The 23,523-nt window shown below is 32.4% G+C and overlaps 2 protein-coding genes across 10 annotated transcripts; one reads left to right on the forward strand and one right to left on the reverse strand.

The window, feature by feature from the left end:
- The first annotated feature begins 7,065 nt into the window (after positions 1-7,065).
- Positions 7,066-15,247, forward strand: LOC121245011 (probable inactive poly [ADP-ribose] polymerase SRO3). 7 transcript variants are annotated; one of them, XR_005936525.1, is made up of 7 exons: positions 7,066-8,141; positions 8,231-8,466; positions 8,560-8,678; positions 8,770-8,873; positions 12,242-12,311; positions 12,636-12,768; positions 14,547-15,247. XR_005936525.1 is itself a non-coding variant. In XM_041143281.1 (5 exons), exons 1-4 carry the CDS (start codon positions 7,144-7,146, stop codon positions 8,869-8,871), a joined length of 1,455 nt encoding a protein of 484 aa, XP_040999215.1. In that variant the 5' UTR covers positions 7,066-7,143; the 3' UTR covers positions 8,872-8,873; positions 12,636-13,051. The 7 variants fall into 7 exon arrangements, 3 of the variants coding, with proteins under 3 accessions (XP_040999215.1, XP_040999216.1, XP_040999214.1); XR_005936522.1 differs by lacking the exon at positions 12,242-12,311; XR_005936523.1 differs by lacking the exon at positions 12,242-12,311 and having other exon boundaries at positions 14,888-15,247.
- Positions 9,854-17,690, reverse strand: LOC121245013 (ABC transporter I family member 17-like). 3 transcript variants are annotated; one of them, XM_041143285.1, is made up of 5 exons: positions 17,542-17,690; positions 17,053-17,376; positions 16,426-16,613; positions 15,939-16,237; positions 9,854-9,865 (listed from the first exon to the last, which is right to left on the reverse strand). In XM_041143285.1, the coding sequence occupies exons 1-4, from the start codon at positions 17,579-17,581 to the stop codon at positions 15,983-15,985; spliced, it is 807 nt and encodes a 268-aa protein (XP_040999219.1). In that variant the 5' UTR covers positions 17,582-17,690; the 3' UTR covers positions 9,854-9,865; positions 15,939-15,982. The 3 variants fall into 3 exon arrangements, with proteins under 3 accessions (XP_040999219.1, XP_040999217.1, XP_040999220.1); XM_041143283.1 differs by lacking the exon at positions 9,854-9,865 and having other exon boundaries at positions 15,824-16,237; XM_041143286.1 differs by lacking the exon at positions 9,854-9,865 and having other exon boundaries at positions 15,824-16,237; positions 17,478-17,659.
- Between the last annotated feature and the right edge of the window lie 5,833 nt (positions 17,691-23,523).

The raw sequence follows: 23,523 nt of genomic DNA on the forward strand, positions 1-23,523 counted from the left end.
TTTGAATTTAAAGTTCATCTCAAGTCAACTTATCTCATCTTATTTAATTATTATAATTTTTTTAAATTTTCACATAAAATATAATAAATAATTCAATTTTTTTAAATCTCAAAATAATAATAACATTAAAAAATAATATTCTAACAATATTTTATTTAATTTTTAATTTTTATTTTAACTCGCTATCCAAACTTTACCTAGGTAGTACAAATGGATAAATTTAATCATTTATATGGCATTCTAATGCAACCTACTTATTTCAATATTTAGTCGACACCTTTATTTTTTGTTTTTACATAAATTCCAGACAGTTTAATCACCCAGCCGTTGTTGTTACTCAAATCTACATTATAAACAAAGCTGCATTTAAAAACACGAAATAAACACGACTTGTAAATACGAATTGCCACTCCTAACCTACTCCATAAACAACGTTACATATAAAAACACTTTTCAATGTATGGACCACCAATATCATGCATGTTTCACAAGAAATCCAAGTCACGGATTTATATCTTACTCTATATGAAAAGAGGCATCAACTCAATATATCACTATTTTTTTCTTGCGATTGTGACTGGCTCTTGTATCTCTTAGTATTTTTGTCAGCCTACCTTTATATATATATATATATATATATATATATATATATATATATATATATATATATATATATATATTTTTTTTTTTTTTTTTTTTTGTGATATTGGCATTTATCATGGGCTTTTCATTCCATGTTTGGTTAAGTTTATTTTTCAGAATTCTTGCAAAGCTTGTAATATTGACTTACAAGCTAAAACTAAAACATAAAATAATAATAATAATAATAATAATAATTAAATAATTAAAAACTTACAAGCCATCAAATATTGTTCCCAGCTACAACAAATATTGAACAAACAAAACACAACCAAATTAATTAAATCAGATTAACGGATTCAAAACCAGATTCACAGATTCACAAACAAATTCAGATTGCCCTATACCAACAAGCAAGCTTTCACAACCATCAAAAAAATTAAATCATGGATGAATTAAATAAGATTGACATATTCAAAACCAGATTGACAGATTTACAAATAAAGTTAGAATATATATCCATTGCAGATTGACAGATTTACTCTTGCTATCCATTAACCTAACCCTAATACGAAGAGGAAAAAAAAAATCAATAAATCCATCTAAGTTGATTTTCCATTTTAAATAGATCAATCCACTATTCCACATATTTATTAAAATGAAGAACATGTGTTAATTCTCAATTTGAAATAAAAAAAAAATGCAAAAGTTTTAAAAAAAAAAAACTCACTCTTAATCTGTGATGATGGGGCTAACAGATCTTTCAATGCCTTCTTCGAGGTTCGTTAGTCTCGAGACTCTGAAATTTTTTTAGGAAAAATAAAGAAATAAAAACAAAAGAGAGAGAGAGAGAGACAACGAGAGAATAGAGCAGAGAGAGGCAACTCTGGCCAAGGGCTGGGTGAACGCCTACCATGGGCTGGGGCTGAGGCTGAGGGAGTGTAGCTAGGGTTAGAGACAAAGAAAAGGGAATGGAAGTTAGAATTGAGAAATAGAGGTGATAATATGCGACACGACCCGTTAACCCAATACGAACACGACACGATAAAAGCGGGTTAGGGTTTAGCCTTATAAATGGGTTGACCCGTTAAGACGCGATTGCTTAACTGGTTGATAACGGGTCAACCCGTTATGACCCGTTAAGAAAGTTAAAGTTACAATTATACCCTTATATCTAAAATAAAATTGTTGGGATTTTAATTTCGATATTTTTATTGTTTAGATTGTAATTTTGGACTTGTAGTTAGTTTTATATTTTTGTATAGATATTGTAATTTTAACATTTACATAAAATGATGCTATATTTAATTAGGTCAAATGGGTCAACCCATTTATATAACTAGGTTAAAATAAGTTGACACGACACGACTCGTTATGTTAATGAGTCATGTTAGAGTTTGAGATTTTGATACGATAAACTTAACGAGTCAGGTTAGGGTTGACCCATATAGTATAATATACATATCTTGACACAACATGAGTACGATCCATTAACACGATTTGACACCATTACTAAGAAGGTCGTAACTGAGGGAGGGGGCTAGGGCGTAGCCTTGGGGGGAAAAGTAAAAACTACACCGTTTAACATGCAGTGCAGCATTTTGTTAGCAAAACAAAGTCAACAAAGCCGTTTTGATTATGTTTTGACCCTTTTGGGCTAGGGCTTCCAAGGTACTGGGCTTCTAAACCCCCTCCCCCCCTCCCCCCCTCCTTTTTCCCAAACCCTATTTTGGGCCTTTTTTCCTTAAATTCTAAAGCAAACTTTAAATCGAACCCTAAACCAATTTTAATCTTTATTTTAGCCATAAATATTTTTTATTTTGGATTTGTATAATCTTTTTGTCACTAAATTTAATTGTTAGTATTGATTATTAACTATTGCTATTTAAATAGTGTTAATTACATATTATTATACTACAGTATTACATGTTATTAACTCATTATAATATTTTATACTAATTTTAAATTTATTCATATTATAGACTTGTACTATAGTGTTTAATTGCATGTTATTATATGTTATTACACATTAGTACACATGTTATTATACATTAATATTACATGTTATTAAACATTAGTAATTATACATTAGTATTACATATTATTACATATTATTATACATTATTATTATATGGTAGTAATAATATGATGTTTACACATACTAAACTATTATTAGTCAATTTATATTATAGTATAAATATATCATTTTATAATAATTAGCTCATATTAATATATCATTGAATTTAGCTAATTATATAAGTTATAGTTATATAAAATATATACAATTAATATATAAAAAAATGCATATATTTTTACAACATATAAAAAATATCATAGTCGTAGTCAAAGACAGAGTCGAAGGTCGAAGTCGAAGTCGGAATCGATCCAACCACACTTCTAACTACAATTTTTCAACTAAAAAAATTCAACTAAAGAGAGTCAAATTTTTTAATTTTTACTCAGCACTAATTATTGTAATAGTTAAGACTATGAAATTTCAAAATTCAAAATAATGTACCGATTTCGTAATTTATTATAAAAAAGAAAACCAAAAGATGCGATACGTGTGAAGTGATTGCTCCTTTACACGTCTGTCTCAACCTTTTTTTTTTTTTTTTATGCAAATAGTCCGTGAAGCAGACGTCATCATAGAATAAAAATAAAGGAAAGAGAAATGATCTGTTTCATCGGTACAAGTTCTAAATTCTATTAAAATTTTTATAATTCTTGATTAACTCCTGATCTTTCCCAAAAAAATAATTCTTGATCTGGCATTGTCACGTGGTACTGCCAAGTAATATTACAAAAACTTATTTTTTTTTTTTTTTGCTTATTATCACTCATATTTATTTGTTATTATAATAATAACAAGACTCTGTAAAATGATTCACTGATTATAAACGATTATCAAATTGCTTAATAAATCTCCAAAATGTACAGTTCATTGTCAAATTACAATAATGCAGCCAGAAGTTTCGATCAATTTCTATTGTTTCCAAAATTATAATTTTATATCTATCTATTCTATTGTGCCAAAAAAAATATCACAACCTTGTTTCATAGTCATTGATATTAATAATAAAAAAAAAAATAGAACAAGAAATAGATTCAAAGAGAAAATGTCTCACAATTGATAAAAAAAAGAGTGTTATGTTTTGTTTTTTTTTTCTTTTAATTTGACGTAATACTGTTAAGTTAAGTCTGAATTCAAATGGTCAAGTAACATTTTCTTTCTACTTTATAAATTAGAAACGGAAACTAAGATAAAAAGAAAATATAAGAAATATGTCACGCTGCATTGTTTGAGATGGCTAACAATTGAAAATCATGCTTAAGAAGTGTGAATGTTAAGCATGATAAAATGTACAAAATATTATTGTAAACACCATGAACTTCGGAGAATAACTTCTATCCAGTTAAACCGATCTTTCCCAAATAACGCCTTCCAATAGAGGTGTGCCATGTAGACACCACATATTAGCAACCATGTGACCACATGCAGTCTTGCAAATATAATTATTATTAATTTAATATTTTTTTAATATTAATTTAATTAAAATATAATTATTATTAACATTTAATTGGTAGAACTATAAAATGTGATAAAAATAAAATTAATTATTAAAATAATAATATTTTATTATTATATAGAGAATAAATAAATAATTCAATGTAGAGATTAAATTTAAATAAAATAGATAAATATAAATTTATGTGATATTAGTTAAAATTTGAAAATGTATTTGACTAATCTAATAAAAATGCTCTTAGTCCGGAGGTGCGACAGTTTGAAGGGGTGCGCTGATTTGAAGGGGTGCTACGGTCTAGAAGGGTGTGGTGGTGTGGGTAGGGTGGATGAACGGGTTTGTGTTTTCCAAAGAAAATTCACACAGGTTTATCTAGTTTTGATTTTACTACCCTGTGATATGGCTTAAGTGACTTCTATGTGGATTGTTAATGTGTCTGCCTAGTATTTGTTACAGTTAAACGCATGAGAACGAAACTTCCCTTCCAAAGAGGGACTGTGAACTTTAATAGATGAATAATTGGGAAAAGCTTTAGTTGGTCGGGTGAAAACTCAAATTTAACACCGGCCAATAAAATTTCACTATTTAGAACATGCAACAAATCTCTATTTACACCCGTATGTATTACATTTACTATTTATTTTTATCTCTTTTCCATTTTTCTATCCCTTTCTTCTTCTCCCATTCCATCACCTGCAACCTTCTTAATTTTTTTAAAATACGCTCTCTTTTCTCGCAAATGCACTCTCCTCGCTCTCCTTTGTAGGCCGAGCAATTGATTATCGATGTTTACGGAACAAAAAGATTGTCGCTCTCCACTCGGTAACACCTTGACAGAGTAAGGCTTAATTCCAAGTTTGCCACTCTCGAACTTTATTATTGGATGACCAAAAATCGCTGCACACAAAAATCCCATGCCCACCCACCATTTCAGATAACATATCCAAATCTCTATAAACCCTTTCATCAAAAACAAAAACCAAAACATAAAGTAAAGAAAATGTTATACTTCCAAAGATCTATACATTTTTAGGTTGTTTAGAGAGAGAGAAAGAGAGGTGTTGCAACTTGCAAGCAATGGAATTGGGGGAGGGAGAAAGAGAGAGAAGAGAGGAAGAGATACCCCAAAAAAAAAAAAAAAAAAGTATGAATCTAGTGCATGGGTGGAAATGAGAATTTACTGCACTTCCTACGTGGCGAAATTTTATTAGCAGGTGATAAATTTGGATTTTTATCCGATAGACGGTATTTTTTCTCTAAATAAATATATTTTTGTTCATAATTATTAGGTCGCTTTATTTCACTATAAAGAATTATTATTTCAACTTTAAAGATGATTCTTGAGATAATAAATTCAACTATCAAATAAGGAGAACTCACGTGATTTTCATATTAAAGGTCTATGATCTTTAGGAAAATGTTAGTATGTCGTTTGAGTTTACTCATTTATTTTGACCGCTCACATATTTAATTTATTTTTTACTTAATAATTAAGAAATTTATTTTTAGTATATTAGCATTTTTTTTTATTTTTTAAAAATATTTAAATATATTAAAAAATAAAACAAATAAAAAAATAAAAAATAAAAAAAAGAGCACACGCAACAATCAAAGTTGGGATGGCACGCTAGCATGACTCTAATCTAAAATAATAATAAAAATAGTAGAAGGTAAATTTTAAAGAATAATATTAGATACATTTTTAGAGTAGATAAATTTTACGTATATTTTTTAAAATAAGATTTATTATTAAAAAATAATTTTTTTCATGTTGGTCATATATTCATTCATTTTTTTTAGAAAACAATATGCTAGACTTGCACTTTAAAATTGTAAATATTATTATTTTTATTTAAATAAGTATAATTTGAAAGTAATATTATTAAAAAATTTATATTTTAAAATTTAACTTTGAATAGAATTATTCTAATGGTATTTATTCTCCTATTTCTTTGGCCCGAAGGAAAACAGTGTCAGCGAATTTTTTTTTTTTTTTTTTATAAAAGTGTCAGCGAAGTAGGTTGTTCATCCTACGTGGCATTATTTAAAACCGCAACTGAAAACTTAGCCCCCAAGTTTGCTTTTGGCCGCAATAATAGAAAAAAAAGAAAAGTCAGTACTACGAAAGTACTAACGTACCCTTCTTAGCTTTACACTAATACCATATTAATAAATAATAATAATTATATTGTAGAAAAAAATTTATCACCTCCACCGACTAATAAATATTTAATAATTAGAGAAAAGAATAATAAAAATAATTGTAGAAATGGTTTAACTTTGGAAACAGCATCACCGACTATCATTACTCTATTTTTTTTATGCCACATTATTTAATAATAATTATTATTTTTTAATAAAATTTTATCTCTAATTATTAAATTCCGCTGTGAACATAATAAGATAATGTTGTAGTTTCTCGTTTCTTTTTCTTTTTTTTTTTTTTGAATTTTTTCTCTTTTGCAATAAATCAGATTGCACAAGCATATGTTTCAATTAAAAAAATGATATATAACTTCCGATTAGATAATTATATTCAACAATCATTATCAAAAATAATTTTATTTTTCAAGAATTTGAATTTTCTTCTATAAAAAACTCAAATCTTATTGAATTTTATAAAAGTTTAAAAAATATTGATGATAGTTGTTTATATAACAGTTAAATGTGATGTTTTAAATAAAAGTAAGAATATAATATAAATAATTAAATTTATTTCTTTTTATCAATTAAAATTTTTGAAATAAATAATAATTTTATATTGTATAAAAACTCAAGACGTAATAAAAAATATTAAAAATATAATATAAATATCTAAGTTATTCAAATAAAATCTAAATTATGTATTTTTATCCTAAAATGATTAAAATAAAATTTTGCTGGAAGGAGGGAGATTTTAGTAATTTAGATTCAAAGTAGATCTTTTAACGCCTATAAATAGGGATAGGAAGCATTCACAGTTTTCCGATTCTAGCAGGTTTTGTTTCTCAATCTCTTGTTCTGGGAGAGTTTTGACCGACGAAGGCTGTAGAATCCCATGGCTGCGCGAACGACGTGCCCCACAGCCGTAGAGAGGAAGATGGCGGAAACTATTAGGGTTAGGGTTCCGCTGCATCTTTCTTCATCGTCGCCTTTGGTAACCAATCGCTGTGAGCATCAATCGGATTGTTGTTCGGCCCTGATTGGGACACAAAATGAATCCAACTTCGGGCGGAGCGGCGCACCGGTCCGGTTCATGTTCTACCGGGTTGATTCGTGGATCGATTTCCCGAACGAGGTTCTCGAGAATATTCGACCGTCGTTCTTGGAGGGTAGGCCAATGGTCGAATCATTTATTGGAGGGGCCAAGTATATCTTTGATTTTCTTCGCATGTTGCAGATAGATTTGGGGTCAGGTAGTCGGTGGTCTATTGCTTGGATTGACGAAAATGATAAGTTCTTTTTCCCCAAAGTGTTCGTCAGCGAAGATCTGGATACCACTAATGAGAACGGCCCAGTGGAGAATTTGGGAGTTCAGAAAATTGAGATCGGGATTCGAATTGGCGGAGAAAGGGGCAAGAGAAAGGGGGTGGAACATGAATTGGGTCCGAATGAGGACGAGACTGAGGTAAGTTCATCGAAAAAGCGAGACGGGGATTCCTCGAAACGGCCGCGTTTAACGACCGCCGATTCAGAAACATCTAGCTGGCCGAATGCGAAGCTTTTGAGCCCAGGAGAACAAGCTTACTCGGTGATTAGCAATTTGTTCATGGCTGGGATCAGGAAGATCGATCGCGGCGCTACCATTACCGCAGTTCACCAGTGTACGCGCACTGGGCCGTTGGAGAGAGCTCGTCTCGAAGTTTTTCAGAGGCAGAATGAGACCACCCAAGCTGCTCGAGGTGCGTCAAATACCGTGTATGCGTGGTATGGAGCTTCAGCCAAAGCCGTAGCGCAAGTTTTAGCGCATGGGTTTTCGGTGCCAAGCAAGGTTTCAGGGTCGGAAACTTATGGAATTGGTATATACTTCTCTCCTGTGGGCTTCCCCCATTTAAGGTAATTTTTGTTTCTGTTCTGAATTGAACTTCATTTTTTGGTAAGTTAGCGAGAACTTGTTGACGGTGGTTTGGGTGGCTGTGTTTCAGTGCACTGGAATCGGAGTCTGATGATGATGGGCAAAAGCATGTGGTATTGTGCCGGGTTATATTGGGAAGTGTCGAAAGGGTCGAGGCGGGGTCTCAGCAATGCCATCCTTCTAGTTTGGATTTTGATACAGGTGCAGATAATCCGAAGAATCCTAAACGCTATGTTGTATGGTGCACCAACATGAACAGGCACATCCTACCAGAGTGTGTTGTGAGCTACAAATCTTCTGATCACGTGCCGGGTATCAATGTTTCGATCTTGTTCCTTTTTTTTTTTTTTTAATTTGTTTCGGGCTACAATGTTCTAAAAGTTTTACTTTTGCTATTATTTTCAGGCCAGCTGAGAGGATCGGCGAAGTATCCATTTTCCAAATTATTTTCGAGGATGAATAAGTTCCTCCCTTCCTCAAAAGTTCAGGCAGCCACGACTTTGTATGACACATATAGGGTAAGTAGCGGCTTTCTCATTTTGCAACGAGCATATAGAGTCTGGAAATAGAAGTGGTGGGTTTTTCATACGTGCTTATGGGTTGTAACAGGCTCGGAAGATGGCCAGAGATGTTTTTGTGAACCGGTTGCGATCTATTGTGGGGGACGACATGCTGCTATCGATAATGCAGGAGATTCATGCTTCAGAATGAAGGTTCTTCCAAGATTTTCTCTTTTGGAAGATATAAAAATTTGTTTACGGATAAAAAAAAAAAACAAAAACGTTCTTCATGGTTTATGAAATGCTATAACTACATGTAATGGTACAATACAACTAGGATTAGCAAGGGAAGACCCAACCATATGAAAGAACAAAAACTAGTTTGCAGGTTTTGTTTCTGTTCTTTTTTTGTTTTTTGTTTTTTTTTTTAAAAGCTCCCTATACATGTAGCAACTATACTTCAAGTTCCTCAAAGAAATTAAGCTTTGTTTTATACCTATGTTCTTTGAGCCTTTTTGCATCCCTTGAATTTGGATGTGTTTTTATACTTTATTTTTTTTTATGTGTTCTTATATATTTTGATGCCTTTATAAAAGGGAATCCACTTACTGATAGCTAATACATAAGTCCGATTATTTTTTTAATTTGCCCGGTGACTACAAATATGACTGTGGTTCAAGTTCTTGCAAATGCATGGGTGTTTTCTTTATATATATGTCATACATGAGATTGATCCTTAGCAAATGGCTTTTTAATTTTTTAATTAACTTGGTTGAGTTTTTAATTTTTTTGGATTCTTTTTGTTGGACAGCATTTAGTTTAATGAACTTTCATGCTACTGTTTGATCAAGAAATTTGATGTTAATGTTTGATTTTTTTTTTTTATAACTAAAAGTAAAACTTTATTAATAGAAAAAGGCATAGCCCAAATACATGGGAAGGCAGAATAAGCCTAATTACCACTAAGCACTAATGATGGATACAAGCAAATTATGAAAGTTGTCCCCATTACATATAATGACCGAAGTCCAGTAAAATAGTGTGTTAAAAAAATCTCTTCAGCTCATCCAGGGAACGCTCCCAGTCTTCGAAAAGCCTATTATTGCTCTCCACCCACAATCACCACGTAATACAATTAGGGATAATTTTCCACATTGGGGCAATGTGAACATTACCTAGACCTGTCCAACACTTAAAAATATCCACTACTCTTCCAGGCATAACCCTTGCCGCACCAATCCGATTAAGGAACTCATCTCACAAAAACCTAGCCACCTCACAATGTAATAGTAGATGATCCACAAACACCAGATCATGGTTGATTTTTTTTTATTTGTCTAAATAAAAAAACAAAGAAATATTTAACAAAAAAAAAAAAAAAATACCTTCTTAGTTTAGCTAAAATATAGAAAGATATTTTGGGGGAAAAACAAATGGTTCCTCCATGATTATTAGGAATAAACCAAATGTGGGAATGTCTATTGCAGGGAATCCTATCATATTTTCAATTATTTGCAAATGTGAAATTAGTCACATTCTTAGTAATCTAGATTCCCAAGCATTAGGGCTGTACAAGAACTGAGAAAACCGGCCGCCGGAGCACAGAACCTGCCAAAACCGGCAGGGAACTGGTCAGCATGCAGCAGGAATATATGAAAATCAATGTCGGCCGTTTTGGCGCCGGTTTGTACTAGAAAAAACCGTTGAACCTGCCGACCGTTTATATATATATATATATTTTTTCAAAATATATGTAAATGAAACGGCTACCTGGAAGTTACAAAAGAAAAAAAACATAATAGAACGGGGCCATTCCAAAATGGATTAATAACCTCCCCTTCTTCTTCCCCGCGTCTTCTTCCTCAGTTCACGTTGTTTCCTCGTCTGCAACTTTCTTCTAAACTCTCATGGCAGATGACGCGGCATCCCTTCTCCGTCACAGAGATGCCGACGATAGACCAAAGAACCGGACCGCACCACGTCGAGACCGAGAATATCGGTTTTCTCTCCCTAATTGTCCAGTTTCGGCTGGTTCTAAGCTCTCATGGTAGACGTCGGTTTGGCACCGAAACTGCATCGATCCCATCAGTTTTCAGCCATACCAAGCATCACATTCATAGGGATGTAGATGCTGAAGGAGTTGATAGATCTTGCGAACCTAACGCCACATATGGATATGAGAGGTTGAAATAGAGGCATCTACCACTCTGCAAGGGCTTGTGTGGTTTGATGTGTTGTGTGCAAGCATTTGTAGGATGAGGATGTTGAAGAATTAGTGAAAGCACTAGGTGGCCTTGAGCACAAATGCCGTCTAGAGCCTAGGTGCAAGGCGCACATTTAAAGATGATGCATAACAACAAAAAGTCAATAAAATACATTTGAAAAAACTGGCTTAAAACAAGATGATGATACATTTAGCCCATAAATTTAGTTTGTTGGGGTATTAGGGTATTATGCAACATGAAAATCAAGTACAACTAATTACATAAAATAAAATACAACATTTAATAAATTTTTCTTGTGACGGTAATATATTTAGCCTATTAACTCTGTCTATTAAGGTATAATGCAACATGAAAATTAAGTACAACTAATTACAAGAAATTAAAATGCAACATTTTATATAGTTTTCATACACGAGCTACAATCCATGGTTGAATCAAAATATTACAAAAAGGCCATGACCAAAGAAGCGTAAGTATTGCCGGTATTGACTTCTATGCTAACATAAGCAATCAAGTATCAATTCATCTAGAAAGCTAACTTGGACTATCATATTGAGTTCAAAGCATAAACATTGCATATGGTAACATTTCTTTGATAAGCCATTACATATTGCCATAAACATAAATGATGTTCATTATAAACGAAATACTTACGAATATTTTTTCTTGGTGTCAAACTAATATTTTATAACGTTTTTTATGAAATTTACAAAAGTGAGCTTTTTTGTGCAGTAAGCCCACACAATAAGCGCCAAAAAGCGCACTTTTGTAAAGATGCTTTTCTTTTGGCCAGGAAACACTTCAACATTGGCGATCTGTGCTTAAGTGTGCTTTAACCATCACTACATTTGTCACCATGCAAGTAGCCTCCTATAAGTTTGGAAAAGTATTGTATTTACAATATATTGTAAAGTTGATGCAAATTCTGGTGCATTAATTGCATTACATGTATTTTCTTTAATGTTTCTCGACTAACGTTGATTATGTTTGTGATAATAACACGAACATCTACTTTAATTACTATATGTGCGTGGGCATGTGTATATATGATAATCATTACATGTCTATATGATAAATATTGTAGGTCAATTCTTTTCTTAACCAAGGCCATTATTAGGGTCTTACTACTACTGTCATTCCATTCCTTTTTTGTTCATATTGATGCTTCACAAAATGTGTAAATCATTGGAAAAGTTAATGCACATGAATGATGCTCGAGAGAAAGCCATAGGTAATGAAAATCTTGTGAGTCTTGTTTTGTTGCGTGTCCCTTTGATAATTCTTGGTTAAGATGTAGTCATTTCTAAGTTCTTTATTTATGAAGTTTTTGGAGGATCATATCTTAAATATTTTAAGATGAAGGTGTTTGGGTGGCTTCAGCTGTCAAACTTGTAGATAGATGAACTGCTGTCGGATTATATCTGAAGTAAAGATGGGAAAATGTAATGCTGTTGGTTCTGTAAATCTGCATTGGTGGCTGCTGCTAGAGTTTGTGGCATTTTGATAGGGTTTGGGGTGGTTAGTGCAATCTAAAGAACAACTAACTGTAGCCAATAGGGAATTATTTGAGCAATTAATGGAATGGAATGTTGTCATGTACAGAAGATGTTGACCATTCAAACTGAAATGATGGAAAGGAATGGGCTTATTTATTGTTTAAAATTGATAATGTTATTTTTCTGCACTGAGAAACAATGACCATGGCACATGCATCAGTTCTTAAGAACTTATGGGCGTTTTTTCAAACCAGTATGTTGTTGTTGAAGCTGCTTAAGGCATCTCCAATACTCCATTTAGCACCATTTGGAACGTTGGCTGGCAAAAGGCTTACGAGCATCTGACATGTGGGTTTGAAATACTGAGATACTCACGGAACAGCTAAGGTACACTTTCCTCCTGTCCTATTAAAAGGTACTTGTTTGCTTCATCTGGATATTGTTTGATTCTTGGTGATTATTCTTGTTTGATGATTGAACTATCTTCTCCTTAGCATAGGCTATTGCTATTGAAACATTTGGTCTCATCTTATGGTAACAGAATTACTGATACTCTACCCAGTGGTGCTATATGGAAGACGTTCACAACAATGGCATGCTATATTATGCTTGAGGACAAACTTTCACATTTGCTTTGTACTGCCTCATGACTCTAGAATTCTGGATACTAGACGTACTAGAAAACATAATCATATCTGGTAAAATTGTACTTGGTTAATATCTCTAATTCTTAATAGAGAAACTAGTTTTCCTCTTACCACATCGTTGGCCATCGCAAATATGAACATTATTGGAATGGGTGCTAATTCTATATAAATTCATTCGCTGTAATATCATATCTCCAGTTGGATACTTGTTTTTTCTTCCGTTTAAAATGTGGGTATTTTATCTTTCCGTACTGAGTAGACTGAATTTTGAAAGTAGAAATGGTTTGAATTCTGTAGGTTCTTAGTGGCTGGCTATCCAGTTGCTGAAATAGTTAGGATATGGTTTCTTAGAGGATACACACCGATTAATTTGGAGCTAGGACGCTGCTTACATTAATGAATTTCAGGGTAAAGAAAATAGATTCTTCAACCTTTTATCTCATTTGGTGCATTGAGAACTATGGTTGTCATCGGAGTCTGTATTTGATGGAAGTCAACGTGTGACAGCCAGCCCCTCCTACGCAGAGAAAGGGTCAATTCTTAACCATATGAAATATGCTGTCCCTCCGTACCTGACTACATTAAAAAAGGAGCTTATTATTTGGTAGCCCTTTTCTTTTAGGTACCTTTTACGAATTTTGTGGGCAGAGCAAATGTTTTGAAACTGAGCAAAGATTAAGGAGATGTTTGTATTCGCAACTCATCTCAACTCATCTCACTACTATTCATTACTAGTTATCAATTTTAACTCACAAATCTCACTACTATTCACAACCCATCTCAACTTATCTTCGAATCCAAACGACACCTAAGAGACACCTAGATGGATTAATATGCCTTTATCTCCCAAGGAACCATCTTTGGAGTTTGAAGCAATTTGAGGTGCAAGATAGAGAAAATACAGATTCTGTAGTGCTTAATAAGTTTTATTGAGACTATTTTCTAGTGTTTGGGATGCAAAGTACCAGCAAATAAATGGATATTATATGCTCGGAAGTATTTCTAGCTCATTATATTTTTTCCAAGTCCATGTTTGGTATGACGTGAGTTTTTTGTGTTATATATTAAATTGACATGTATAGAAAAAAGCACAAGTGATAGTCAATAGGATATATTAAAATAGGTTAGCACCTTTGATGGTAGAGTATACCAAATTTAAAGTAACAAGAGCTTATGCAGGCTCATCAAAAGGGGAGAGAGAGAGAGAGAGAGAATGTAGAACGCCCAGTGCCCACACAAGAGCTCATTGAATGACTCGTAAGCTTCTTGGGTGCTCTGATGTACACTTACATTTTTCCCTTTTTGGTTATCTCTTGTTGCATGGATCCTTGAGAAAAGAGCTTTGAGAAGAGTTATCCGTGTCACCAGAATTTTGAAATCACCCCGACGATGGCAACCTAACGGTCCTAACCTACTATAACTTATTTCATACAGTGCTAGATTTTGAGTTGGATGTTTCTCCAATGGAATTCCATAGGAGTTTTTTTTTTTTTTTTTTTTTTTTTTTTCCCGGTGCAGTGCTGCGAAACGGATGCTCACATTCCTCCCCAAAATGTCAAGGTTCTGTTGCTGACCCTGTATGTAGTCATCTTTGGAAATTATCAGTGTATATTTTTTTTAAGTTAATACAGCAGGTTCTTTCTGGTCTAATCTGTAAAGGTAAGAGCCCCCCAAAAATCATTTTGTTATTGTAGAAGGTTCTTTCTGGTCTAATTGGTTTGAATTCTTTCTTGTTGGAGTAATGCTTTTCCAGGAAAATTTTGGAGGCTGGTGGTATTCTACAAATTCAAGAGCTCAGTTCATGCTTTGATTTGGTTGGTGCAACATCTTTATTAACATAATTTTAACTATTATAGTAGTTGTGCCTACAGTGAACCGTGAGGGAGGGAACATTGCCAGTATCTCTAAGGATATGAAGGATCCAAACATTCAAGATGGAGAAGAATCTTTTAAATGTTCACGTTAACAATGTCCAATTAATTCTGATTTGAGTCTTGAATTTCTTTGAACTTGTCTCAATAATATGAGAAAAACAAAATCACTGCAGGTGGGTGTGGTATACACGTGTCCAAATTCCAGAGATGTCGATCCCTAATCTCTTAGCACATAACATTGTTAACCTTTCATAGAATCATACCCGTATGTAATTTATCATGTCTGTAAAGAAAGTTACACCTCCATTTTTTGAAATATATTTTATGAATGCCAATTATAAATAACCACTATCAAAATGCAATGATCTTACATTTTTCCAAGGTTTTTAGATGAGCCTAGGGCTTAAAATGGAAAGTTCTTGCATGAACAAGAATATTCCATATAAAAAGGCATCGTGAATCGTTTAATTACAAAAGTAGGGCAACACAATTCATATAAAACTCGATTGGATGTGATTAATATTCGTTAACAAGTTTTTATGGAACTCGATTCAACTAGTAAAAGAGTTTTATAAAAGAGTATTGTTAATTAAATAAAAATAATTTTACAAACTGACGTGGTTTAATATGATCCGTTAAATCTTCTTCATAACAAAAATAACTTTATGATCTAACAAATTATATTCAGTTATATCAGTTTGTGGAATTGTTTTTGTATAATCTTTTTGTTGTTAGAGTATTTTTTATATTTTGCATTACATTACATATTGTATTTATGTATGAAGCTTATAATTGTAGGTATTATGATTTTAGTTATAAATACAAATCAATTTTTCCAATTTCTTTGTCATTTCTTTGAGGTTTTTGAGGGATGAGAAACCAGGTGAAGGCAAGTAGAAGCCAAAGCTGAGAACTTGGTTCATGGCATTCTGAACCCCAATTCTGACGCTGTCATTAGTTAAACAATAAAATTAAGCAAAGCTGAAGTCTTTATACATGGTAATGCCATCAAGACAACTCCATAACCACGATGAACTGAGTTCAAAAAAAAAAAGAAAAAAAGAAAAAAAAAAGGGGACTTTATGAACTGAGTTGAAGAAACCTTTGTGCCATAGGATGCTTGGCTTCTGAGAGTTGATCAGGTTTTAACACTTCAACAATCTCACCATTCACAAGGAGACACACAATATCGGCAATCCTCTGGATCTGTTTGATGCTGTGAGACACCATTATAACTGTCATTCCCTGTTTCTTCTTTAGATTCACCAGGACATCCTCTATGTTTTCTGTCGATATTGGATCCAACGCACTTGTTGGCTCGTCCAGCAACAAAACCTTCGAAAAATAGAGGAGAGCAAACCATCAGTGTAGCATGACATGTTCCAAATATCCTGCTTATAATTCAGACGTCGCTTTACAATAAAAAATTATTTTATAATTTAATATATCACATTAAATCACATCATTTTTTTTATTTTTCATAAAATTTCTGCATAGACTAAAGCATTTCTGGTTATAATTACCTCTGGTTCATTAGCTAGGGTTCTAGCAAGAGCAACTCTTTGAGCTTGACCCACAGAGAGCTCTCCACCAGGCTTGCTCAGAAAAGAGGGATCAAGGTCTGCAAGCCTCAGCAACTTGAAAACCTCGTCATCACTCAACCTTTTTCCTATCAACTGTGGTCCATATCGAATGTTGTCCGCTACTGTGCCTGACAAAGTTGATATCCATGATACATCATTATTAGTATTGGTTTCTTTATATCCATTGGCAAATTCACATTTTTTAGAGATTGATTTTACATATCAAGAAGTATTTTTATTTTGATTTATGCATATTTGAGATAAAATAATAATATTCTTATTATTATTAATTTTTTTAAAAATTATTATTATTTTTATATATTTTGTAATTAGCACTCACTACATTTGTAAAATAACATTTGTATAATGAATAATAAAATAATATTTGTAGAGTGAAAAGTAAAATAATATTTTTAGTAAGAGAGAAAAAAGTGATAAAATAATATTTGAGAATGAACAGTATATCTTCAAATTTATAAAAATACTATTTATCTATGCAAATACGCAGACACATAATCTAATGCTAGTGCTTAGCGATGATCATGTCTTTGGAAATCCACAGATTACCTTCGAAGAGAGCAGGAAGCTGGAAGAGCATGCCGACCTTACGGCGAAGAGCAAGCACATCTAGTTCGCAAATATCACGACCGTCCAAATAAACGGTACCCAGAGGTGGCTCCCACAGCCGGTTCAGGGCTCTCAACAACGTCGATTTCCCACTCCCGCTTGGCCCTATGATCCCCAGGATCACTCCCTCTGGTATATCCACGTTTATCCCGTTCAGTATAGGAACCCCCGCCGGTTTCGATTGCTTGGTCAGATTACGTATCCGAAACTTCTTCCGATCTTCATCTCCGTCGAACACCACCAGAAGTTGCTCGCCAGCCTCCTCTGCAACCACCAAAAAAAAAAGAGATAGAGAAACAAGAATGAAAAATCAAGAAAGGAAGAAGAAGAAGAAGAAGAAGAGGAAGAAGGTGATTAGCAGGTACCCTGTAAAGGCATTGAAATTTGAAAGAGATAAAGAAGAGAGATAAAAAAAGGACAGAAGGATACTCGTCATTCTCTGCATGTAGTTGTATATATTTATGGACATGGCGGCTGTGAAGGAAGAAACAACCTTCCCCAGTTAGAGAAATATAGTTAGTAACGTACAATTTGGTTGCCGAAAGCGAATGCTTTCGACAATGAATACAACGTTTCCCACTAGTGGTCGTGTTTGAATAATCCTTATTGTTTTCTTGCGGAAAATCACACTTCTTTCTATACAATTGGATGACTGTAAAGCTCTGTTTGGACAGTGAGAGGATATGAAATAGTTTTATATAAAAATAAAATAAAATATTATTTTTTTAATATTATTATTGTTTTGAGATTTAAAAAAATTGAATTGTTTATTATATTTTGTGTGTAAATTTAAAGAAATTATAATGATGCGATGAAATGAGATTATATGAGATGAAACCGTTTCTATATTCAAACCGGCCTAAATCAATTCATAATAAATAAAAACAACATTGGAGTGTTGGAGCATCCGCATCGACTTCTTCAAAGTCTATTTCATCTTCAAATTTAAATAGTTTTATAGATAATTGACCCACATTGAATTAGTCAAGCCCTTTTCATATGAAATTTGATCTACAGTAATTTCATCTTATTTTTCAAAGATGAAACGAACTGTACCAAGTCTATTTCTATTGTTTATTAATTTCGGCTCCCTCTCTCGTGATTTCTTTCTTCCTTCTTCTTCCCTCTTTCTCTCCCGCGTCTCTTCTTTATTCTCTTCTTCCTTCTGTCTCTCGCATTTTTACCTTCTTCTTCCCTCTCTCTCCCGCAATTTCTTTCTCTCTTTTTTCTCTTATTTCTTCTCTTCTTCCCTCTATCTCTCGTGTCTCCCCCTTCTTCTTCCCTCTTTCTCTCCCGCGATTTCTTTTTTTTTTTCCTCTTCTTTCTTCTCTTATTCCCTCTATCTCTCGCGTCTCTGCTTTCTTCTTCCCTCTTTCTCTCCTGTAATTTCTTTTTTTTTTCCTCTTCTTTCTTCTCTTCTTCCCTCTGTCTCTCATGTCTCTGCATTCTTCTTCCCTCTTTCTCTCCCGCAATTTCTTTTTCTTTTCTTTTTTCTTTTTTTTTTCTCATTTCTTCTCTTCTTCTTCTCTCATCACATCTCTGCCTTCATCTTCCTTCTTTCTCTTCTTCTAGTTTTTTTTCTTCTTTCTCTTCTTCTTCCTTCTTTCTTTCCCACAGCTAAAAAAACTTCCATCTTGTCTCAAGCACCCATAGCAGCTTCTCTCCAGCACGACAAGCAACATGGTAAAATTCGAAACTCTAGCCTTGATTTTCTCTTGATTTTATTGTTTGGGTTTGATTTTGTTGATGTTGTTTGGGTTTAATTTTGTTTTCAGCAAAAGTTTTTCAATTTCTAGTTTTGATTTGAATACGATAGGGCTCAATTTCATTTATATTTCCTAGTTATGCTACTTGTATACAAGTAATTAAAATTTCATTGGCTTCTGTAAAATTGTTGTTAGTGTTAGTTTGAACTCGTGTGTTAGTGTTTGAACTAGTTATGCTGTGTATCTCAATTTCATTTCTGTTTCCTAGTCGTGTGTTAGTGTGAATCAAAACAATGCATCCCCAATGAACTTGCTGCAAAGGAAGACTAATTATTAAAAAGTATCAACAAGAAATTTCAAAATTTTTGTTTCAAGAATGCAAGATACCAATGACAGCACCACTAACAAATAATTTTATAATTTCAAAATCAAAAATTGCAAGCAAGCATCATAATTTCATAGAGTATTTATGTTACAAACATTTGAAACTACCAATTCACTCAACTATGATGCATTTAAGGAATGCTAAGCATATTCCTTAAAATTAAAATAATAAAAAAATAAACCCTAAAATAAACATGCATATGTCTGAAGATTAACAAGGCAGGACAAGCTCCCCTCTCTTCCCTCTCTCACTAACAAGCACTCATTTATTATGGAAAAAGGTTAATGCTAAATTTGCATGTATCAAAACTTCACAGTAAATTAAGAGAAATTTTCACACTTACAAATTAGACAATTATAATATTACCCAAAGTTCCACCCAGCACAAACATAAGGACCAATCCTGACAGTAACCTGAATTGATGCATTCAACAAAGCTAAAAATCTAAGCTACCAACACAAGAACATTTTAAATAAAAATCTGGTCATTCATAATTTATATATGTCAACACATGACCTATATATATATATATATATATATATATATACACATACATATATCACGATCTTTTGCTATCCATGAAGATTCAGGAAAAAAAATACATAAAGTAAACAAAGCTAGAAGCATGGAAAAGAGCCTGCATATATATATATATATATATATATATATATATATATATTTGATGAGTACCTAATTTACCATCAGAGAATTGTATGTGGGTTATCATTGATATTGCATATTGGTATGTGGGTGCTGTTTCAGTAGCACTGTTTCTGCCTGAGATTGTGTCCTATATGCATGCTTTACTGTTGGGTTATCATAGATATTGCATATTTGTATGTGGCTGCTGCCCGAGGCTTCTATTGTAGGTTCTTAATTTCACTTGAGATTGTGGCTGCTGTTTCAGTAGCATTGTTTATGAGTCTAGTCCTAATTTTCTACAATTATACTTGAATCAAAGATGGACACCATATTTGATGAAGATCCCTTCTTTACCACTCTATTGCAAAGTGGTGAATTAGGTATATCCAGTACCCTAATGACTAGTAATCATGATAATGTTGGATTCCAAGCAACACAATTGGAAAGTGAAAAAAGGCCACCTAGTAAGAAAACACAACGATGTGTGTTTTTCACCATAAAGGAGGACAATCTCCTCGTGTCGGGTTGGCTCAAAATTAGCATAGATACTATACAGGGGACAGATAAAAAATACTCTCAAATATGGGAGAGAATTAGTAATTATTACAATGAGCATAAAAAACCTAGCATGGAAAATCGTTCTGGGGGGTCATTGACCAATCGATGGTCAATGATAGTGTTGGTGTCTATTGAGACACCAACCAAAATGGCAGAATTTGTTGAGGCCTTAACTTGCATGACAAATGATAGTGTTGCCTTCATGTTTGAAAGAAGACAAGCGACCAGTAAATTGGATGCTGATAGGGCTCAATTACTAGTGGAGAAAAATAGGAGAAATGATACGGAGAATAGGAAGATCGATATGGAGATAATAAAGATGGATCTTACTGGCATGAATGGAATGCAGCGAGAGTATTTCTTGAATCTTCAAAAAGAGGTTTTTGAGAAATCAAGGAAAAAATCCATCTCTATCTTCATCTTTTGAAGATGTGTAGCTTTTTATTGGTGTAATGTTTTGGGACTGTTTTGTATCTTGTGGTTGTATTTTTTTTGGGGTTGTAATCTATGTTATTTTGTAGTTTTTTGTTATTTTGGATCACAAATATGGGTGTTCGAGAATGTGGGCAGCAACCATATATGAATGTTGTACTGTGGGCAGTGATGAAACTTTTATATTTGGATATTGATATGATATAAATTGTTTATTGGATGAAACTTTGTTTATTGTTTTTGGATATTGATATCGTGTGATGAAACTTTGTTTATTGGATTGTGAAAATGAAAATAAATATGATTGTTGGAGATTATAGGAGATTATAAAAAAAGAATTAATTATAAAATAAAAATTAATTATAAAAATATAAAAGTAAAAAATAATAATATTTTTTTATTATAGAGAGTGTGATGACTAAATTAATGTAAACTTTAACTTTTGAATAATTAGCTAAAAGTGAAAAAGTTACATATTAGTCAAAGTTTGAAGAATAAGATGGTCAATTCAATGCCAATGCTCTTAGGTCGATGTCGCTGTCAAATAATTAAATTGGTAAAACTATTTTACAACTTTACATGATCATTGTCCTCGATGTCATATTAAATAATTGAAAAATTAAATTATGTTTTATGTTTTACTTGTATTCCAATCATTTGATATTGTATAAGTGATTACGAGATGATGCTGATTAAAATGATCACCCATTCTATCCTAACAACATCATTATTCTTTCAAGTAATACTTTAGTAAGCAAAGCCTATAGGCTCAAGGAGGGGTGGGCAGCTGCGCCTCACACCCCGCTGTCCCGCCCCCGCATGTTTACAAAGTATGTACTAGCAAATTTGAAAACTACATAGTTTAAAAATTAATACACTACAACTTACACAAAATATATACTAGCAAATTTAGTTATAGTCATATTTACAAAATCTAAATTTAAAATTTGGATCTAAAATGTATTTTTAATTACTTTTAGATTTAGGAATAATTTTTAAACCTAATGGAATGTAATCTATTTTTTAAGTATACAATTGACGAGGCAGATTTCACCTCGCCCACCGGGGCAGAGGACGGGGGTGAAAATCCCACACCCCGCCCCACATGGGGCGGGATGTGGGGAAAGGGTGCTCTCGCCCCGTACATTCAACTTACTTCATATATTAATAAGACTCATGATTGGGTATGTGAGTAGGTTATGATTGGGTATCAAGCTCATCTCAACCTATTTCAAACTAATCATTAATAAGACTCATTATTTTTTCAATTTCTCATAAAAAGTTAAACATATCTCAACTTACTTCATACATTCAAACACATCTCAATGAGATCCACAAAATATTACTTTTCATAGAGCAACTCAAATCATCTAAAATCACTTCAGCACCCAAACACAATCTGGCTCGGTTTGGATTGAGAGGGATTCTCAACCCATCTCATCTCATCATTATAACTTTTACAAATTTTCATATAAAATATAATAAATAATTCAACTTTTTCAAATCTTAAAATAATAATAATAATATTAAAAATTATATTCTAATAATATTTTATTTAACTTTCAACTTCTATTTTAACTTCATGTGCACAAATTTTTTTTTTTAAAAGAAAAGTAGAGTCTATTATTAAAAAATAATTTTTTTATATAAGTTCTAAATTTATTTATATTTTTTAAAAGAAATACGTGAGATTTATACATTCAAAGATTATAAATATTATTTTTCTTGATTAAATATATTTTCCTTTTAATACCCCCACCAAGCACCCCCTTCTTATTTATAAATCTTGTGTCTTGGTGGAAGAATGTTATCAACAAGTTGAACGCGCATTTTCTCGATTCTTGTGGAGGATCCACAAGAAAAGCCAGTCATAGGTCTGTCAAAATGTAGGAATAGATAAGATATTATATATATTTGTTAATTAGTTTCAATATTTTATGTATAAATCGTTGTCATTGGAAGAGACTTGGATGACTTTTTAATCCCTCCCTAGTACCTAAGAAACTTATGGCCAAAAAATTAGGTGAGCAATATTAAAAAAAGGGCAGGACTTCTTTTCCAGTTAGCTCTGTTCGGATATTGAAAGATTGAATTATGTTTTTATTAGAATAAGGATAAATTGAGATGGTTAAATGAGTTTTATTATTTATAAAATTTATTTAAGATGAGTTTAGATATGTTTAAATATTTAGATAAGTTTGGATAGTGAAAATACTTGAAAATTGTTGAGAATACTTGTGAATAATAGTAAAAAGGAATGAAAAATAATAATAAAATATTAAATAATAGTAAAAAGTAATGGATAGTAGTAAAAAATAGGTGAAAAATAATAATAAAATAAAAAATAGTAATGAGGCATTCTAAATGTATTTATGAAAAGTTAAAAAAGTTTGTGAATCTCGCGTGTAAATATATTGAGTTAAAAAAAATTTATAAATTTAACGTGTAAAGAAGTTTTGAGTTAAAATTAGTTTAATGATTTGAGAGTTGAATATTTGAATATTAGATTTAGTTTAAAATTATCTCAATTCAATCCAAGTTCCAAACGGAACTTAGTAATCATTAGCTAAATTAGCACCATATGGACTCAGTTTCATAGTCATACATATGCATCAATCTTTAGTCTTGCAGTGGTAGTAGTCATTGTTCATTCATAATTTCCTCGAAAAACCTGACTAAGGCAACATT

The sequence above is a fragment of the Juglans microcarpa x Juglans regia genome, chromosome 8S, assembly GCF_004785595.1.
Source record: "Juglans microcarpa x Juglans regia isolate MS1-56 chromosome 8S, Jm3101_v1.0, whole genome shotgun sequence".
Lineage (NCBI taxonomy): Eukaryota > Viridiplantae > Streptophyta > Magnoliopsida > Fagales > Juglandaceae > Juglans > Juglans microcarpa x Juglans regia.